The sequence below is a fragment of the Sorex fumeus genome, unplaced genomic scaffold (assembly GCF_029834395.1).
Source record: "Sorex fumeus unplaced genomic scaffold, SorFum_2.1 ptg000002l, whole genome shotgun sequence".
NCBI lineage: Eukaryota > Metazoa > Chordata > Mammalia > Eulipotyphla > Soricidae > Sorex > Sorex fumeus.
Window position 1 is genome coordinate 44,423,508 of NW_026606059.1, and position 16,046 is coordinate 44,439,553.

Sequence of the window (16,046 nt, forward strand, 5' to 3'; positions counted from 1 at the left end):
ACTGGACATAAAGCAAAACTGCCAAAGGAAGCAGTAACAAACTAGAAGGTTGGGCACATGGCAACATTAATTTTGTCTCATTGCTTTCCTTGGAAATGGCATTTGAAAGTGCACCAACAGTACTTATAGCTTCTGACAGATCCTATTACTTTTACTCTGCTTAGCTGGATACAAGGACTTGGGTGTAGTTTTGTCATTAAAAAGTCAATAATGACTTTGTTTATTAATAAAAAATCCATCTGGACAATGTTTTTTAGAGTCAGACAAAATGCAGTTTTCCAAAGTTTTTCTGTTGTGTATTTTTAGAAAAGTTGTTAAATATCACAACCTTTACCTTCCTTACACAGAAAAAAAAAGTCCCATGTTTGGTTATTGTAACGATAATGCATTATATTTTTAACACAAAATTATAGATCTAATTAAAGTAGAGAAAATACCAAACACATAGAGAAGTGATTACTGGACTTAATCTAAAAATCTACTCTTTTAGCCAATTTTCAGAGTAAATATAATATTATTAACTATTGTTATTATGTAACACAATTGCCATGAATCAAACATTGATGAAATTTTATTCCATCAAATAAAATAATTTACTTTAGAAAGAAACAGATTTATTTACAAATGTTTGTTTGAGGTGTTAAGACTGATTTCTGTGAAGACTCAAATAATGTTAATGAAGGGACAAGTCTCTCAGGCTGAGGCCATTTATCATCTGCTTTTTCCCTCTGCTCTATAGTTATCTGGGAGCTATGCATCTATAGGAACCAATCAATAACAACTCTGAGTCAATTCTAATTCCAGTATGTTAAAGGATAGTTCATATTTCTCTTCACAGTAATTGTGCTGACAGGTTGTTAATCTTCAAATATATGAAGATAGATAAACAATGCTTTGCTTTACACTACAATATTAGCACTATTGGGTCATTACAAAAATCAATGGGGAAATGTAGCTGAACCATACTGAAAATTCTATCACCCTACAGGGAGGGCTTGTTTGTGCTCTAATTTTAAATAAGTATTTCAATATTGGAACAAAAAAATCAAGAGTTTGTAAAACCGTCTAGAAAAAAACTTTTAAGAGAAAACAATATAAAATGAACATGGTTTATGAAATTTAAAAGTCACAACTGAGGCACCTGTCCTATAGCTGGTAATATAAGCAGCCACACCGCACCACTCTCCTGTCCTTTTCTATTTTGTTTCCAGTTGGCTAAGGTTGCTCACCTAACCAATCACATTCCACAGTTGTAAAAATCAATACAGACTAATCCTCTTAACTCTTCCTATATGTCATTTAGGTACACTATCCTGCTGTAATTACTCGTACCTGTTTCTCTTGGTCACCCCTGAAAAAGAAGAAGAAGCAATTTAGAACTGGAAAGGTAGGTAGGATGGAGAGTTTTCAGTGTGGATAGTTTTCTCTTTCTGGGTCTCCCAGAGAGGTCTTGGGGACAGCTGTCTACTTTCACATGGTTCACAATGGGTTTTCCCATGTCATTCTACATTCAGATTCATCCTCTAGTGAAGAAACTGAAGTTCCACTTTTTACAGAGTTGGAAAGGTGAAGTAACTGGCCCAAAGCAAAATAATCTGTTGGTCTCTTAATCATCACGGATCTCCAAATGTTCGTCACAGCACATTTTGCGCATATAAATAAAAGCAAAAAAAAAAAACCCAACAAACCCGAAACATTTTTGAGTTTGTAACTCTAATTATTTCAGTGTTGCATGTATACTGGGCTGGAGCTATAGCACAGCAAGTAGGGCGTTTGCTTGCATGCAGCCGACCCGGGTTCGATTCTTCCACCCCTCTCGGAGAGCCAGGCAAGCTACTGAGAGTATCTCGTCCACATGGTAAAGCCTGGCAAGCTACCTGTGATGTATTCAATATGCCAAAAACAGTAACAATAAGTCTCACAATTTGTTGTGAGACATTATTGGTGCCCGCTTGAGCAAATCGATGATCAACAGGAGGACAGTGCTACAGTGCTACAGGTGTACTATAGTAGTCAAAAAATATCTTACACACAACATAAAACATTAAAATAGAAACTTAAAATTAACATAAAAAATAAAGAGTTGAAATTAGAAATAAAATTAAAAAACACACACATTTGTAATTTAAACTTTTCTAGTAGCCAATCAAAAAAAAAACTCAAAGTAAACAAGTAAAAGTAATTTAAACAATATTTTGTTTTGCATTAATTATTACTAAAGTATCAGTATCTAGTGGTCTCACTTCCATAACATCAGAATTTGGACTAGCTACACTTCCAATGCTGAATAGCTGAACAGTGTTAGTGACTAACACTACACATCTCAGGGGAATGTGTAGCTTTAAAATGTCTGCTCAACACTCTTTTTTAGTATATTCTGACATGTCAAGGAATGCTTTTAAAGTTGTTTTGTATTCTAAAAGAAGACCAAATAAAGAATTCTTTAGTGAAACTGTATTGTCACATAATGCATTTTCACAACCTGAGTAAGAGAAAATTAAATTTATAGAATCTAAAGTGCCAAAATCAAGAAATTTTAGACTACAGATACCAAGTGTTTTATGGCATTATTTGTTAGTGAATATTAAGGCTATATATTTTTTTGAGAGTAGTGGCAGAGAACACTATTTGCTAAAAGAATCTAGGCAAAACTCGAAAAACAAAGTTTTTTATTTCCTTGGTTTAATACCTGGTGTTACTGAAATTATTAGATTTGATTAAGGCTGTCTTAGGTCTTTTATGGCCACCTTTATTATCCAAATCTTACAAAAATATAATTTCCAAAGGATTCAAAAGTATTACAAAATAGTCAATTGCTGAATATTGTAGTGGAACATACAGATAGGAATTTGTCTCATTAAGCAAAGAAGCTGAAAGGTAATAGAGGAGTATAAACAAAAGAATATTACGGGGCCAATGTAGATTTGTAAATGGCTAAGTATACTCTCTCAATGCGTGTGCAAGACCGTTATATGTTAAGATTTTAAGTTTGCAATACGTGAGGGGCATGCTGAAAGAAGAAAGAGTGCGTGTCAAGTTCAAGGTACCAATTACAAAGTACCAAATTCTAAGTAAACTAAATGAAGATGATAGTATGATGATTTCCTTGTTAATACCTACTACTTGGATTGGAGCCACAGCACAGCGGTTAGGGCATTCACCTTGCGTGCAGCCAGCTGGGGTGAGCGGGGTTCAATTCCTCCGCCCCTCTCAGAGAGCCCAGCAAGCTACCAAGATTATCTCGCCTGCACGGCAAAGCCTGGCAAGCTACCCGTGACGTATTCAACATGCCAAACACAGTAACAACAAGTCTCACAAAGGAGACGTTACTGAGCCCACTCGAGCAAATGGATGAACAATGGGAGGACAGTGCTATGGTGCAGTGCTTGATCGATCTCGATCATCCTGTTGTTCGTTGATTGCCTCGAGCAGGCACCAGTAACGTCTCCTTCGCCTTAGCCCTGAGATTTTCAAAAGTGCCATATTCAAGGCTCTTTCAGGATTAGGAGAATGAGACCCATCATTGTTACTGGTATTTGGCATATTGGGTACACCACGGGGAGTTTGCTGGACTCTGCCGTGTGGGCAGGTTACATTCAGTAGCCTGCCAGGTTGTCCAAAGTAAGAATGCAGTGCAGTGCTACCTACTATTTAATCTGAAGGATTATTAGAAAATCTGCCATTCAAGTGATTTGTACTAGATTCTAATTCTTAAACATATAGTTTTGTCTTTTTTCTATGTGGGGGGGATAATTGTGTTTCCTTCCATATACTGAAAACTTAATCCTATGTATACCTCAGCTTACATTGTAATTTTATAGACAGGATGCTTAAAAAGACAATTAAGTTAACTAAATCTTCATTCAATCAGCCTAATGTCATTATAAGAGAAGATTTTTAGATACACAAAGAGATTGTAGAAATACACAGAGAGGAAAGACCAGGAATGCATAGTAAGAAAGGAGCCATCTGAAAAATCAAGGAGATGCTTGAGCCAAAGCCAAACCTGTAAACACTTTGACCTTAAACTTCCAGCCTCTGACCTGTGAGAAAATTAATTTCCAGTACTTAAGCCCCACAGTCTCTAGTACTTTGTTATGTTAATTACACAAACAGATCATGATCAGACACCATTTCTTCTCCTTATTCTGTTATACAGAGGATATATTACATAAGAAAATAGCTTTAAGCAAGTCTGGGAGAAGTGTGAAGCAAGATGTACATAAAATCATAAATAGTTTGAATCTTAGGTCATTAGGCAAGTTACCTAATTTTCACAAGCCAATTTTCTTTTTCTTTAAAAGGATTGATGTTTGATTTAAAGGCTGAGAAAACTAAATACATATTCAGAATACTAAACAATAGTTTCTCAATTTATCACTATGCATTCTCATAGAATTCTTTGTTTTTGTTTCAAGTAAAGATGGGTTGCAGTGCTGAAAATATCACTTCAAAAAAGATATACTGACTCTCATGATGTTTAAGGCTTCCGTAAGATTAAAAGAACTTATAATTTATCATTACCAGTCTCTTAATTGGTCTCTGCCTCTAGGTTTACCATCTGCCAATCCAGCCTCTACATTGTCATCTTTTTAATTTCTCTGCATCCAACGTTTAAGTATGACTAGCACTAGCATCCAATGTTTAAGTATGACCTCACTTATGACCAGCATTGCTCTGAAGACTCAGTTCCTTATACAGATGGTAGAAGATTATTCAGTTAGTCTGTGCATTATAGTAGACCTACAAAAATGATGTGGAAATAGCAAATAGCATTATTTCACGTCACTGCAGGGCTTGTTCATGTTGCTTTGCAAAATGCCCTTCCCTGTCTGTATCCTGTAATTTTTTTTTCATTTTCTCAGTGAAATTTTCCTAGAATAATCAACCAGGCTTTAACATGATCATTTACAGACACGGTGAATTTTAACTCCCATCTCTCATAGTGATCACTATTATTTTCTGAATTTAAATGTTTGTATTTGTTTCCTTTTGGCCTGTGAGCCTTTCCAGGATAGTCTCTATCTAAAGAATCTTCCTATTTCAAGCAACAAACACAACGCACACTGTGCATTCAATATAAGTTGGCTGAATAAATGACCAAATACATGTAGGTTTAAGAGCATTCATATTAATATGATCATATTTTAATATGGAAAAAATTTCTAATTTTACATTCTAGATAAGTCTGAAACCTAGTTTTATCAATTTTAAAACAGAGATGTGTTAACTTTTGCTGTTAATTAAATGAGACATGTAGGAAAAGAAATGCATTCCATGATCAATTTCAGAAGGTTCTGAGTACGAGGACTCATTTTATACTCCTGTTTCATGACTTACTCTCCTTTTTTTACTATCCAGAAGATTCTGAATAAACTCATTTACTTGCCTTAACAAAATATTTCACATGGTAAACACCTTAAAATTTATTTCTTAAATCAAATATGCAGAGTCTCCTGCCCTCGTGCCTAGCTGTCCTCACAGGGGCCCCTTGTAGGGGGACGAGTTGAGTTTCCCTCCCCGCCCCAAGCTGAACCCCGGCAGCTGAAAACCTCTGGAACCCAGCCACAACCATGCTTAAGACCACTCTCCACATGCTCAGACGAGCCTCACGCATGAAGGAAATCGGCAGAAGAACCAGGGTGTGCAGGACCCAGGGCTGAGATCTCCAAGCCTTCTCGGATTGGGACTGGGCTTCCTCCACCCAGATACCCCATCTTCCAGTAGCTAGACAGTTACACCCACCAACTTCCCCCAACGCCATGTAATCCCATCAACAGCCAATACTCAGAGACTATAAAACCAAGCTCCCTGAAGACAAAAGACCTCTTATTGTCTAGTTCTAGCTCTTGGGAGAGCCATGCAGGCTACTAAGAGTATCCAGCCTGTATTGCAGAGTCTGGCAAGCTCCCCGTGGCATATCCGATATGCTAAAACCCAGTAACAATGACGGGTCTCATTCCCCTGACCCTGAAATAGCCTCCAATGTGGCACTTGCCAAAATCTCAGGGCTAGGATGAATGAAGACATTACTTTTGCCTGCTCGAGGAAACCGATGAATAATGAGATGACAGTGAAATAGTGATACATCAAATATTGAAAAACAATATAGTGTTTAGGTTATCTTACATCACAAGCATTTTGCTGAAAGTATATATTAAATTCCCATATTTATTTACTGGTATTAATTATATTTGCTGCATAGGATTGGAATGCCTGTGAAGATCAAATATACAAAGGGCTAGAATGGTAGCTGGCGGACAATGGGTAATTAGTAAAAAAATAAGAGTCCTTCATTTTCTGTACAGGATGAATGTAACCTTAGCACCATTATCTATTTGGCTATACAACTGTTTAGTCAAACTGCTCAGATATTATGGATCAACTAAAATAACCTGTGTATGAAAGCCCAACACAAAGGAAAACTAAAATGGATGTGAACAGAGAAAAGCAGAACAGAGAAAAACTCTAGAATAATGTACTAGGAAGGGGCAAGTCCACTTGACAATGACTCAGACTTAACACTCCTCAGCTGTGTGTGTGGTCAGGAAATGCTAGAATGCTTCTGTTATCCAGAATCCAATTCTGCAGTAATAGCATCTACCTCACTCAAACAATCTAGATTCTAGACTTTCTAAAATTTACAAAAATAATGCTGGAAATATGGAAATGTAGGCATGCTTAGCAAATGTGGGGGCTGAAAACTTTATTTTGCACGACAGACTGAAAATTGAGATAGCTGTTGATTCATGTACCTCAATTTATATTAGCAACAAAATATTTTAATAAAGTAAAACTCTTTGAGGTATGTAACATGGTTTAGAATATCATCTTTCCCCTTAGAGTGTGATTTTTGGCAAATTTTTAACCATCTCTGCATCCCTCCTTTTCTTTATCTTAACAATGAGAAGAGCAATACAAACTTTACAGATTTGGAAGCACACATGTAGGAGATACTTATGTCGTAAAGTTCTATAGAAAATATATTATCTATCGTCATCCTGGGGTGTGCTAGCTTCTCAAAGATCCACACATGATACAGCAGTCTTCTATTAAAAAGGACTAGTTCAGAGTAACTGTCTTAAAAGGTTACTTCATTGATGCAAGTTATAAAAGAAAATATCAGGCAATAACAGTAACAAGAACATTACAAATATTCCTGTCAAGTCAGTACCAAATTAATTCCTACCTTTTCAAAGCTTGACTTGGCATCACTAATTCAAAACTTATGTTTCATCAAAATAATCATATAAGCCTATATTTATTTATGCTCCAGAAAGTCAATACTTTGTTTTATGTATGTCTATCTTCATCTTTCACTTATTATTTTAAGCCTAAAGAAGAAGTGTCTAGGTAGTGAGAAAAATTCTAAACTGAATAATGACTGATATACTATATCACTGAATATCAAGGTAATCAATGAACATTAAGGTATATTAGCAGAAGAGGTTAACAACAAAGCTCGACTTTACCTCTTATAATTTTATCTAGAAAAATACTTCACTAGGAACTTATCATTGTTACTCAAATATGAAACTATTGTATGATGATAAACTTACTTTCCCAGGCATTAATGATGTAGGATATTTTCACATCCCTAATGTGATTTTATATCTTAAGATCTGACTAGTTACAAATGTTATAGCCACTATTCCTCCTCAGAATACATTGAATTCTTAGCGTAGGTACATTTTCAACTTTTCATCCTCCAAGTCTCAATCCTTCAACACTCTAACTAGGAAATGTGGGGTAATATTAGCTAGTTAGTCTCAGGTGTTGAACTTCCAATTAAAAGAAACAAACAAAAGATAATGAAAATTACAAATGTTCTATGTCACCTCGTATTCTTTCCCCACTGTACATGAATGTTTTAGAGCAAATGGGATCTAGTCTAAAATGGAATCTTACCTTTGGGTTGGGGTGCTATAGCTGTTATCATAGGAATCGTAACTCTGTTCATCATAAGCAGTGCCATATCCATCATCATAGTCCTAAAATATAACAGAAGTATGCAGACATTCAGAGAAGTTTCTGGAAAGAAGCATTCTGCTTATAGTGAATTTTCATTAATTCAGCCAGCATTTAACAGAATATATTATAGCACAAATAAAAATGAGTGACATAATAAAAATGACAGAGTAATTATCTAGAAATCTTCTTTTTAAAGCAAAGAAAAATTGGCAGTAAAAAAGTAAAAATAAATATCTTTAGAACTCTGGAAATTAAGTGAAGGTCTATAGAGATCTAGAGAGCATTTACTTTTTAGAAAAAAAATCTGAATGTGGCATGAAAAGAAAACTTTTTGATATTTTAACTTGTCCTATATTCCCACCCTCACCACCAACACTGCAGGAAACTCTGAAAACCAGCAGTTACAAAAACAGTAACAGCTGAGTGGCAGCTACTGGAGGGGTGTATCAGGATAAACTTTAAAAACCCCACTCCCGGAGGATTCTTTTGATCTGACCTGATTTCTAAGATTTCCAGACTAAAAGAAAAAACAACAACAACAAAAAAACCCAAACTCCCCCAAACTTTTGCATCTGAAGAAAATGACTAGAAGCTCTTGTCTAAGATTCAGCTGCCTGACAGTGATAAAAAGTCAGAGCAGACAATACTATAATCACACAATTTATAAGGGAGAGTGAGGAAATGATTATAGAATCATTATGGGCTCTGAAAATGACTAACATATTTCTAAAATCTAGAAGGCTACACACAGACCCAGTGTCAGATTTACTATGCCAGGAAAGACCTGAAAATGCTTAGACCTCTCCCCTCTAGCTCAGCACAAGAAAGAAATGAAAGGTATAGCTGTTTAAAAATGAGTGTTGGGCTGGAGCAATAGCACAGAGGTAGGGCATTTGCCTTGCATGCGGCCAACCTGAGTTCGATTCCCAGCATTCCATATGGTCCCCCGAGCACTGCCAGGAGTAATTCCTGAGTGCAGAGCCAGGAGTAACCCCTGTGCATCGCCGGGTGTGACCCAAAAAGGAAAAAAATAAAATAAAATAAAATAAAATAAAATAGAGTGTTGAAAACTCAGCATGCACTGTGAAAGGTCCAGCTTATACCCAGGGCATGTGGCAAAGTATAACGTCTAAGTTTTTAGACATTAAATAATTGTCTAATCATTAACTGAACACAAGTTTGTAGGGTAAGACAACTCAATGCCAACATCCCCTAAAATAAATATATTTTAAGAGAAATTAGTTGGGAAAAACGTTACTAAACCAAAAACAAAATAAAACAAAAAAGAAATTCTGGGGATTAAAAAGTGCAATACCACGGTGTTTTAAATACTACCGTAGTACAGTTTGAAGCTGGGGAAGGTGTTGCCTCCCATCTTCTTTTTCCTGAGGATTGCTTTAGCTATTCACAGGAGTTTACTCTTCTATGTGAATTTCAGAAGTGCCTGATCTACTTCTTTGAAAAACATCATGGATGTCCTTTTGAAGATTGTCATGGGTATTCCTATAGGACCAAAATGAATTTGTCTAGTGCTATGGGCAGTATTGCCATTTTGACAATGTTAATCCTCCTGACTGATCCACGAGCAGAAGATATGTCTGTGTCCTCGTATCCTCTTTTATTTCTTGAAGTAGTGTTTTATACTTTTCTTTGCATAGGTCCTTCACCTCTTTAGTTAAGTTGATTCCAATATACTTGATTTTCTGACCCACAATTGTGAACGGGGTTGTTTTTCTAATATCTTTTTCTTCTCTTTGATTATCTGTATATATATAGGGAAGTCATGGACTTTGGGGTACTGATTTTGTAACCTGTCACTTTACTATACCAATCTGTTGTTTCTAGGAGCATTTGCGCAATGGCTGAGCACATGCTTTGCATAAGGAAGGTTCAGGTTTGATCCCTGACATTTTAGTTGGTTCTCCAAAATCCACGGGAAGCAAGCCCTGAGCACAGAGGTAAAAGTAGTCATTGAGCACTGCAGTTAAGTTCCAAAAACAAAGCAACAATGAAAAGTTGAAACAAACAAAAAAAGATATCCCTGGAAGGAGAATTTTATTACACATGTTTGTACATTAAACAAAACAAAATGACACAAATATAAATCAATATGGCTTACATACATATAAACAAAATGCAGTTAATAGAAATTGTCATCAAGAAAGCGGAACTAATGAACAGTGAAAAAATAACTATAATGATACTTCTGAAATATAGTTAATGTGCTAACTTATCTCACTGGTGCTGTCTGAAGAACAAAAGAAGAATGTTGGATTAATATAACAAAATATAAAAGGTTAATCTGAAGACAATTTTAAAATAAGTTATTGAGTTGCAAACTCAATTATTATATATGAAAAAATTCACTAATTACAACTGGGGAAATATGACTAAGTAGAAGATATTTGGTGAACTTGAAGATACATCATTTCAGACAATCAAATACATGTAGGTAAAAACCGAAAACAATAATGAACAGACACACACACAGGGATATGTAGGATATCATCAAAGATATGAAGATACGAAATGAGATCCTCCACATAAGACAAAAAAAGATGCATGAAGACAGTGTCTAAAACCTTACCAATTTTGATTTTTAAAAAAAAACAGCAAAACTTTACACACTCAAGAAATCCAATTTTAAGTCAAGCCAGAGACTTATAGCTTGTGAGCTACCACCTTATCAAAATTGTCCCGAATGCAGAAACAGGTGTAAACTCTAAGTACTTATGGGTATGACCCCAAAACCAAAGCAAAACAAAACAAAAATCAAAATGCTTCAGGACAAAAACAAAGCATCTTTATAAAGCAATAAAGAAACAACATCATGTACAAGAAATTCTAAAAATAAAAAGCTGATTATTTTTAACCAGAAATTCTGAATTCATACAATTCAGAAAACAGTCCTCCCGTTGGGGTCCAGTAACGTCTCCATTTTGAGACTTGTTGTTACTGTGTTTGGCATATCGAGTACGTCACAGGGAGCTTGCCAGGCTTTGCTGTGCAGGTGAGATACTCTTGGTAGCTTGCCAGGCTCTGAGAGGGGCGGAGGAATTGAACCTGGGTTGGTCAGGTCAGCCACGTGCAAGGCCAACGCCCTACCGCTGTGCTATAGCTCCAGCCCCAGAAAACAGTAAGATACCATATTCTAAATGTTCAAAGATTGTAAACAAAGAATGTAAAATTCAGCAAAACTATTTTTAGAAATGGTTGAACAATTTAAAAAATAGAGAACTAATGTTATATGTCTTTATTAATGTTTTTAACAGATCTTCAGGTATTGTGAAAATCATTAAAATGAATTTATATGAAAATAATTAATATTGATACAAGTAAAAACTTAAATATAAGATAGTAAGTGTATTTTTTTGTGGTAAATATTTCCCTTCTGTTTCAGAAGACAATTGTATAAAAACTAATTACAAATGTAAACTGTATAACAGAAATAAAAAGGGAGTGGAGTAATATGGAACTTTTTACAGAGAATCTAGGTTTTCAGATACTCCTGAAATTGAGTTCCTACACATCTGAAAAGCACATCTAAGTTAAGATTAAAACTTATCTCCAAGGTAATCAAGTAAAATAATTAAAAAACAAGAAAACAGCAGAAAAAGAAATTGTAGTAATATTAGTGGTACAGTGTATCTAGCAGAAAAGGAAGTTTTTATACAAAAAAATGATGACACAGAAAACAAACTGTAACTCCTACCAGAGTTTAGTAATTACGCTAAACATAAATGAATTAAAGCAATCAATGCAAGAAAAGGAAGATTGTGATTATGTTTTAAAAACTGATCTCATGCTACCTACGAGACACTGTAGATTCAAAACTAAAAAAAACTTGAAAGAAAAATTAAAAAATTATTTACAATGGCAGTAGTAACCCTGAGAGAACTAACATAACTACACTAATAAAAATAAAATAGATTCTTAAGATAAAGACTCTTTTAGAGAAACAGAATGCTCAGTGTGAAAAATTTTTACCTATTTAAAAGATTCAAAATACTAAAGTATACACATAAATATAAATGAGTAAAAATACATAGAGCAAAAGCTAGGAAAATTAAAGCAAGAACTTGATTCAATATTAGGAACTTCACTATCATTTTCAATAAAAGAATAACTAAAGTTTTTTTTTTTAAGAAAATCAAGCAAAAGTTTGTTTTTGTTTTGAAAGACTCCCTCCGAACACCAAATTGTTCTAGAGATGTGGAGGTCAATTCTCAGTCAACAGAGCCACTGGTTCAAGACAGAACCCAGTGATACAATGCTGCTTGCACCCTGAAGTTCCAGCAATGCCCAGGCCACACGAGTGGTGCTGTGGACTTCCAGGGCTGTACCCAGTGATGCGTGGGGGACCAGGTGTTATAAGGAATTTAACATCATGCGCACTGTTGGGCCTGAGCCCTAACTACTATACTGTCTCCTCATCTGATGGCAAATGATTTCAATTATCTATATCTACTGAACCTGAGTTCTATTAATACTATCCAATAAAAGCAAATTTTTCATTCCTTTCTATTACACAGCAAACATCTTCCAGAATAAGACTTTTCAATTCAGAATTTATTACTAAATTAAGTAAAGAAAACAGGGTTGTATTATCAGAGACAGAGCAGCAAAACAGAATGAGAAGTACAAGAACAGAAAACCCAAACATCTTTCCATTTATGGTCAGCATTCAACAAGGATATTATGGCAACTCAAAGGTGCATAAAATCTTTTCAGTATATGATCCGAGAAGTGAAAAGAATATGAAAAAAATTGTTTGGCATCTTTATCTCGCAACCCTATCTTATTAACAAAATGATTCAAAAGCACCGTGCCTAATGAATAAAAAACAAGGAACAATTACAAAACACCTAGAAAAAAATACAAGTGTAAATCTTGTACTTAGAGTGTGGGGGTGGGAAGTCTATGGAGCTAATCTTGCAATGTCACTGTACTATGGATGCAGTTTGGCAGAAATGAAGTTCAGGGTTTCTTAAGTAATATGCCAACAGTTTGAAAAAATACATGCAAAAAATTCCATTTTTATTCTTATTAAAGTCTCCCTATTACAAATGACTAGAATTTTCTTAAAAGCATTAACTACTACATTAACCCTACATTTACATCATTCATCATTTATTCTGTTGTATATTGCAATGCTGGAATTTAAACTTTTAACTTGTTGAGGCCACTGAATTACTGGCTCCGAATATTTCACTGAAAATTTAAAAGAGCTCGGGCTGAAGAGATAGAATAGTGAGGCAGTGGGTAAGGCACTTGCCATTTATGTGGCTCAGCTGGGTTCATTCCCCAGAACATGTAGTTTCTTGAACACCATCAGGAGTGATTTCTCAGCAGAGCCAGGAGAGAAATCTCGAGTACCACTTGGTATGCCTCCCCCGCCCCGTCCCTAATGCTTTAAGAGGACTAAATCTGCCAATCTCACAAGACTCATTTATCATTTCTTGCATTATTTGACCATGTAAAAGTATACCTTCCCTTACCAGTATAAGGGAAAATACTGGAAAATTAGATGGAAGAACAATGAATAGTGTAACAGAAGATTTACAATTAAGAGTGCCTGCAAAATGTAAGTTTCCAAGAGGAAGTAGAGGAAATTCGTATTGATCTTCTATTTTATTTTAAGCAGAAGAGGTCATTAGCTGAGCACAAAAAGGGAACCAGTGGATTAACAAATGAGTAAAATGAGGTAGAATATAAGGCAGGTGTTCTCCTACTTTGTGATCCTAAGGCTTTGCTGTAAGCTGTTACCTGAAATTGATTTGGGGGTTTAAAAGCCCATCTGCATTTTTTTTACTCAATTCTCTTATTTTCCAGTGTTCCCACCGAGTTGCTTTCTTTTCTTCTCTGCTTTTTGGCATTGGCCAGGATTGAACTCAGGGTCTCAGGCAAGGCTTGTGCTCTACCACTAAGTCATTGACTGAGTAAACAGCACTTATTTACTTTATATAATTTGATGTTATAAAATTTTTCTTTAGTATTTTCTAAGACTAGAGTAGGAATCTGAAACATAGCAGTTGACAAATTGTTACAATTTAACATTTACTCGAACAGATAATACTTATAGAAGAGATGTTACAAATTCCGTTTAATTAGCTAAGATATTCTAGAATCTAGACACTTGCCAGAACCTGGGATGAGGAACTATTTTAATACTGGTGGTACTCAGAGATGTTTGACGATTGTATTTAAAATTGTTGAAAATTTTCACATTTCTGTATTTTCTCCTACAGACACTTTCCTTTATGAGATAGTTCCAATTTACTTTTTTTAATATAATTTTTATTAGTGAAGCACCATGAGGTACAGTTGTAGACTTACGAATTTTTGTGCTTTGGTTCGATTATACAATGATCAAAAACCCATCCCTCCATCAGAGCCCATTTTCCATCACCACGAATCCCAGTATCCCGCCCACCCCCAATCCCCCCCACAGTTAATGTTTTGCCTTTTATCTTATTTCCAATGCCATAATTTCTTCCAGTTCATTTACAGTTCACTACAAAACCCCTCTCAGTAATAGGAAGTTCAAAGTAACATCCAGTTCAGTAACACATTCTTAGTATCACAAACCTGAGTCAATCACACTTGTGTTACGTCAATGTAATGCACCTAACAAAACACATTGTTATAAACTTTTGCCTCATCTATCACTGAGTACACACTGTACTTTGTTTATTCACTTACAGAGCTATAACAGTGTCTATAACAGTGAGGAATTCTCAAAAAATTCACTATGTGGTTGAACTGAATGCTTCCTGAAGAAAATTCCATTTCTGCCTAGTCCTTTCATTTGTCCTGAGTTTGCTTTCCTTAGCTGGTCTATACATCCTCTGAGTCATTCTCCAGGTGACCCAAACTAACAAAATAAAGCACTGTAATCAAGTTTATTCTAAGCAAAGTATTGGATTTCTCTATTAAAAAACTCAACAGAGATATCACTATTAAGATGTACTGCAGAGACTTCTGAACTTCCCTGAACGTGTGAAACGGAGTCTTGTACCACAAGAGAGACTTTGTGGCCCTGTTCTAATTTAAGGTTTTAAGTCAGAAAACCTCTGTAGACACCTGTCAGGAGAGAAGCAATATCTCTCACAATCAATGCGGTCAATCCCACTACCATTCCACCTTACTAATAGAATTTATTTTTTATCTCAGGAGCGATAGCACAGCGGGTAGGGCGTTTGCCTTGCACGCAGCCAACATGGCCGACCCGAGTTCGATTCCTCCACCCCTCTCGGAGAGCCCGGCAAGCTACCGAGAGTATTCGATATGCCAGACACAGTAACAACAAAGTCTCCAATGGAGACGTTACTGGGCCCGCTCGAGCAAATTGATGATCAACGGGAGGGCCTTTACTTTACTTACTTTACTACTACTAATAATAATAGTAATAATAGCACCATAGCACTGTCCTCCCATTTTTCATTGATTTGCTTGAGCGGGTCCAGTAAAATCTCTATTGTGAGACTTATTGTTACTGTGTTTGGCATATCGAATATATCACGGGTAGCTTGCCAGGCTCTGCTGTGTGGGCGAGATACTCTCAGTAGCTTGCCGGGCTTTCCGAAAGGGGTGGAGGAATCAAACCTGGGCAGATCGGGTTGGCCAAGTACAAGGCAAATGGTTTAACCGCTGTGCTATCACTCCAGCAAACAACAGCTAGGGAGATTTTGGGAAGACCCTTCAAAGTTTACAGAGGAATGTCAGGCTCTAATTTACTCTTATGAGCTCACCTGGGATGACATACAAGTAAATTCTATCTAATTGTTGCACCCCAGATGAAAAGGGACAGATTATAACAGCTGCACAGGCTTATGCAGATGAGCTCCGGGCTACTGACCTTGTTTACCCTGTGGGTTTAACAGATCCAGAATGGGATTACCAAACTAGGGAAGGCAGGAAAAGGCGAGACCACATGATTAACTGTTTAATATCAGGGAAGAAGAAGTGTGTTGTTAAGGCTGTTAACTATGACAAGTTGAAGGCAATTATGCAAAACACTTATCAATTCCAGAGGAGGCTGATAGAAACAATGAGAAAGTATATGAACATAGATC

The 16,046-nt window shown here is 35.9% G+C and overlaps 1 protein-coding gene across 2 annotated transcripts in view; it reads right to left on the reverse strand.

The window, feature by feature from the left end:
• KHDRBS3 (KH RNA binding domain containing, signal transduction associated 3) overlaps positions 1-16,046 on the reverse strand; it is a 166,109-nt gene that overhangs the window by 29,328 nt on the left and 120,735 nt on the right. For both annotated transcript variants that reach the window (XR_008795384.1, XM_056136856.1), the window contains exon 7: positions 7,909-7,991. Coding sequence is in view for 1 of the 2 variants with exons in the window: in XM_056136856.1 (XP_055992831.1) it covers positions 7,909-7,991 (83 nt within the window). In the remaining variant the exon portion in view is untranslated. The remainder of the gene's footprint in view (positions 1-7,908; positions 7,992-16,046) is intronic.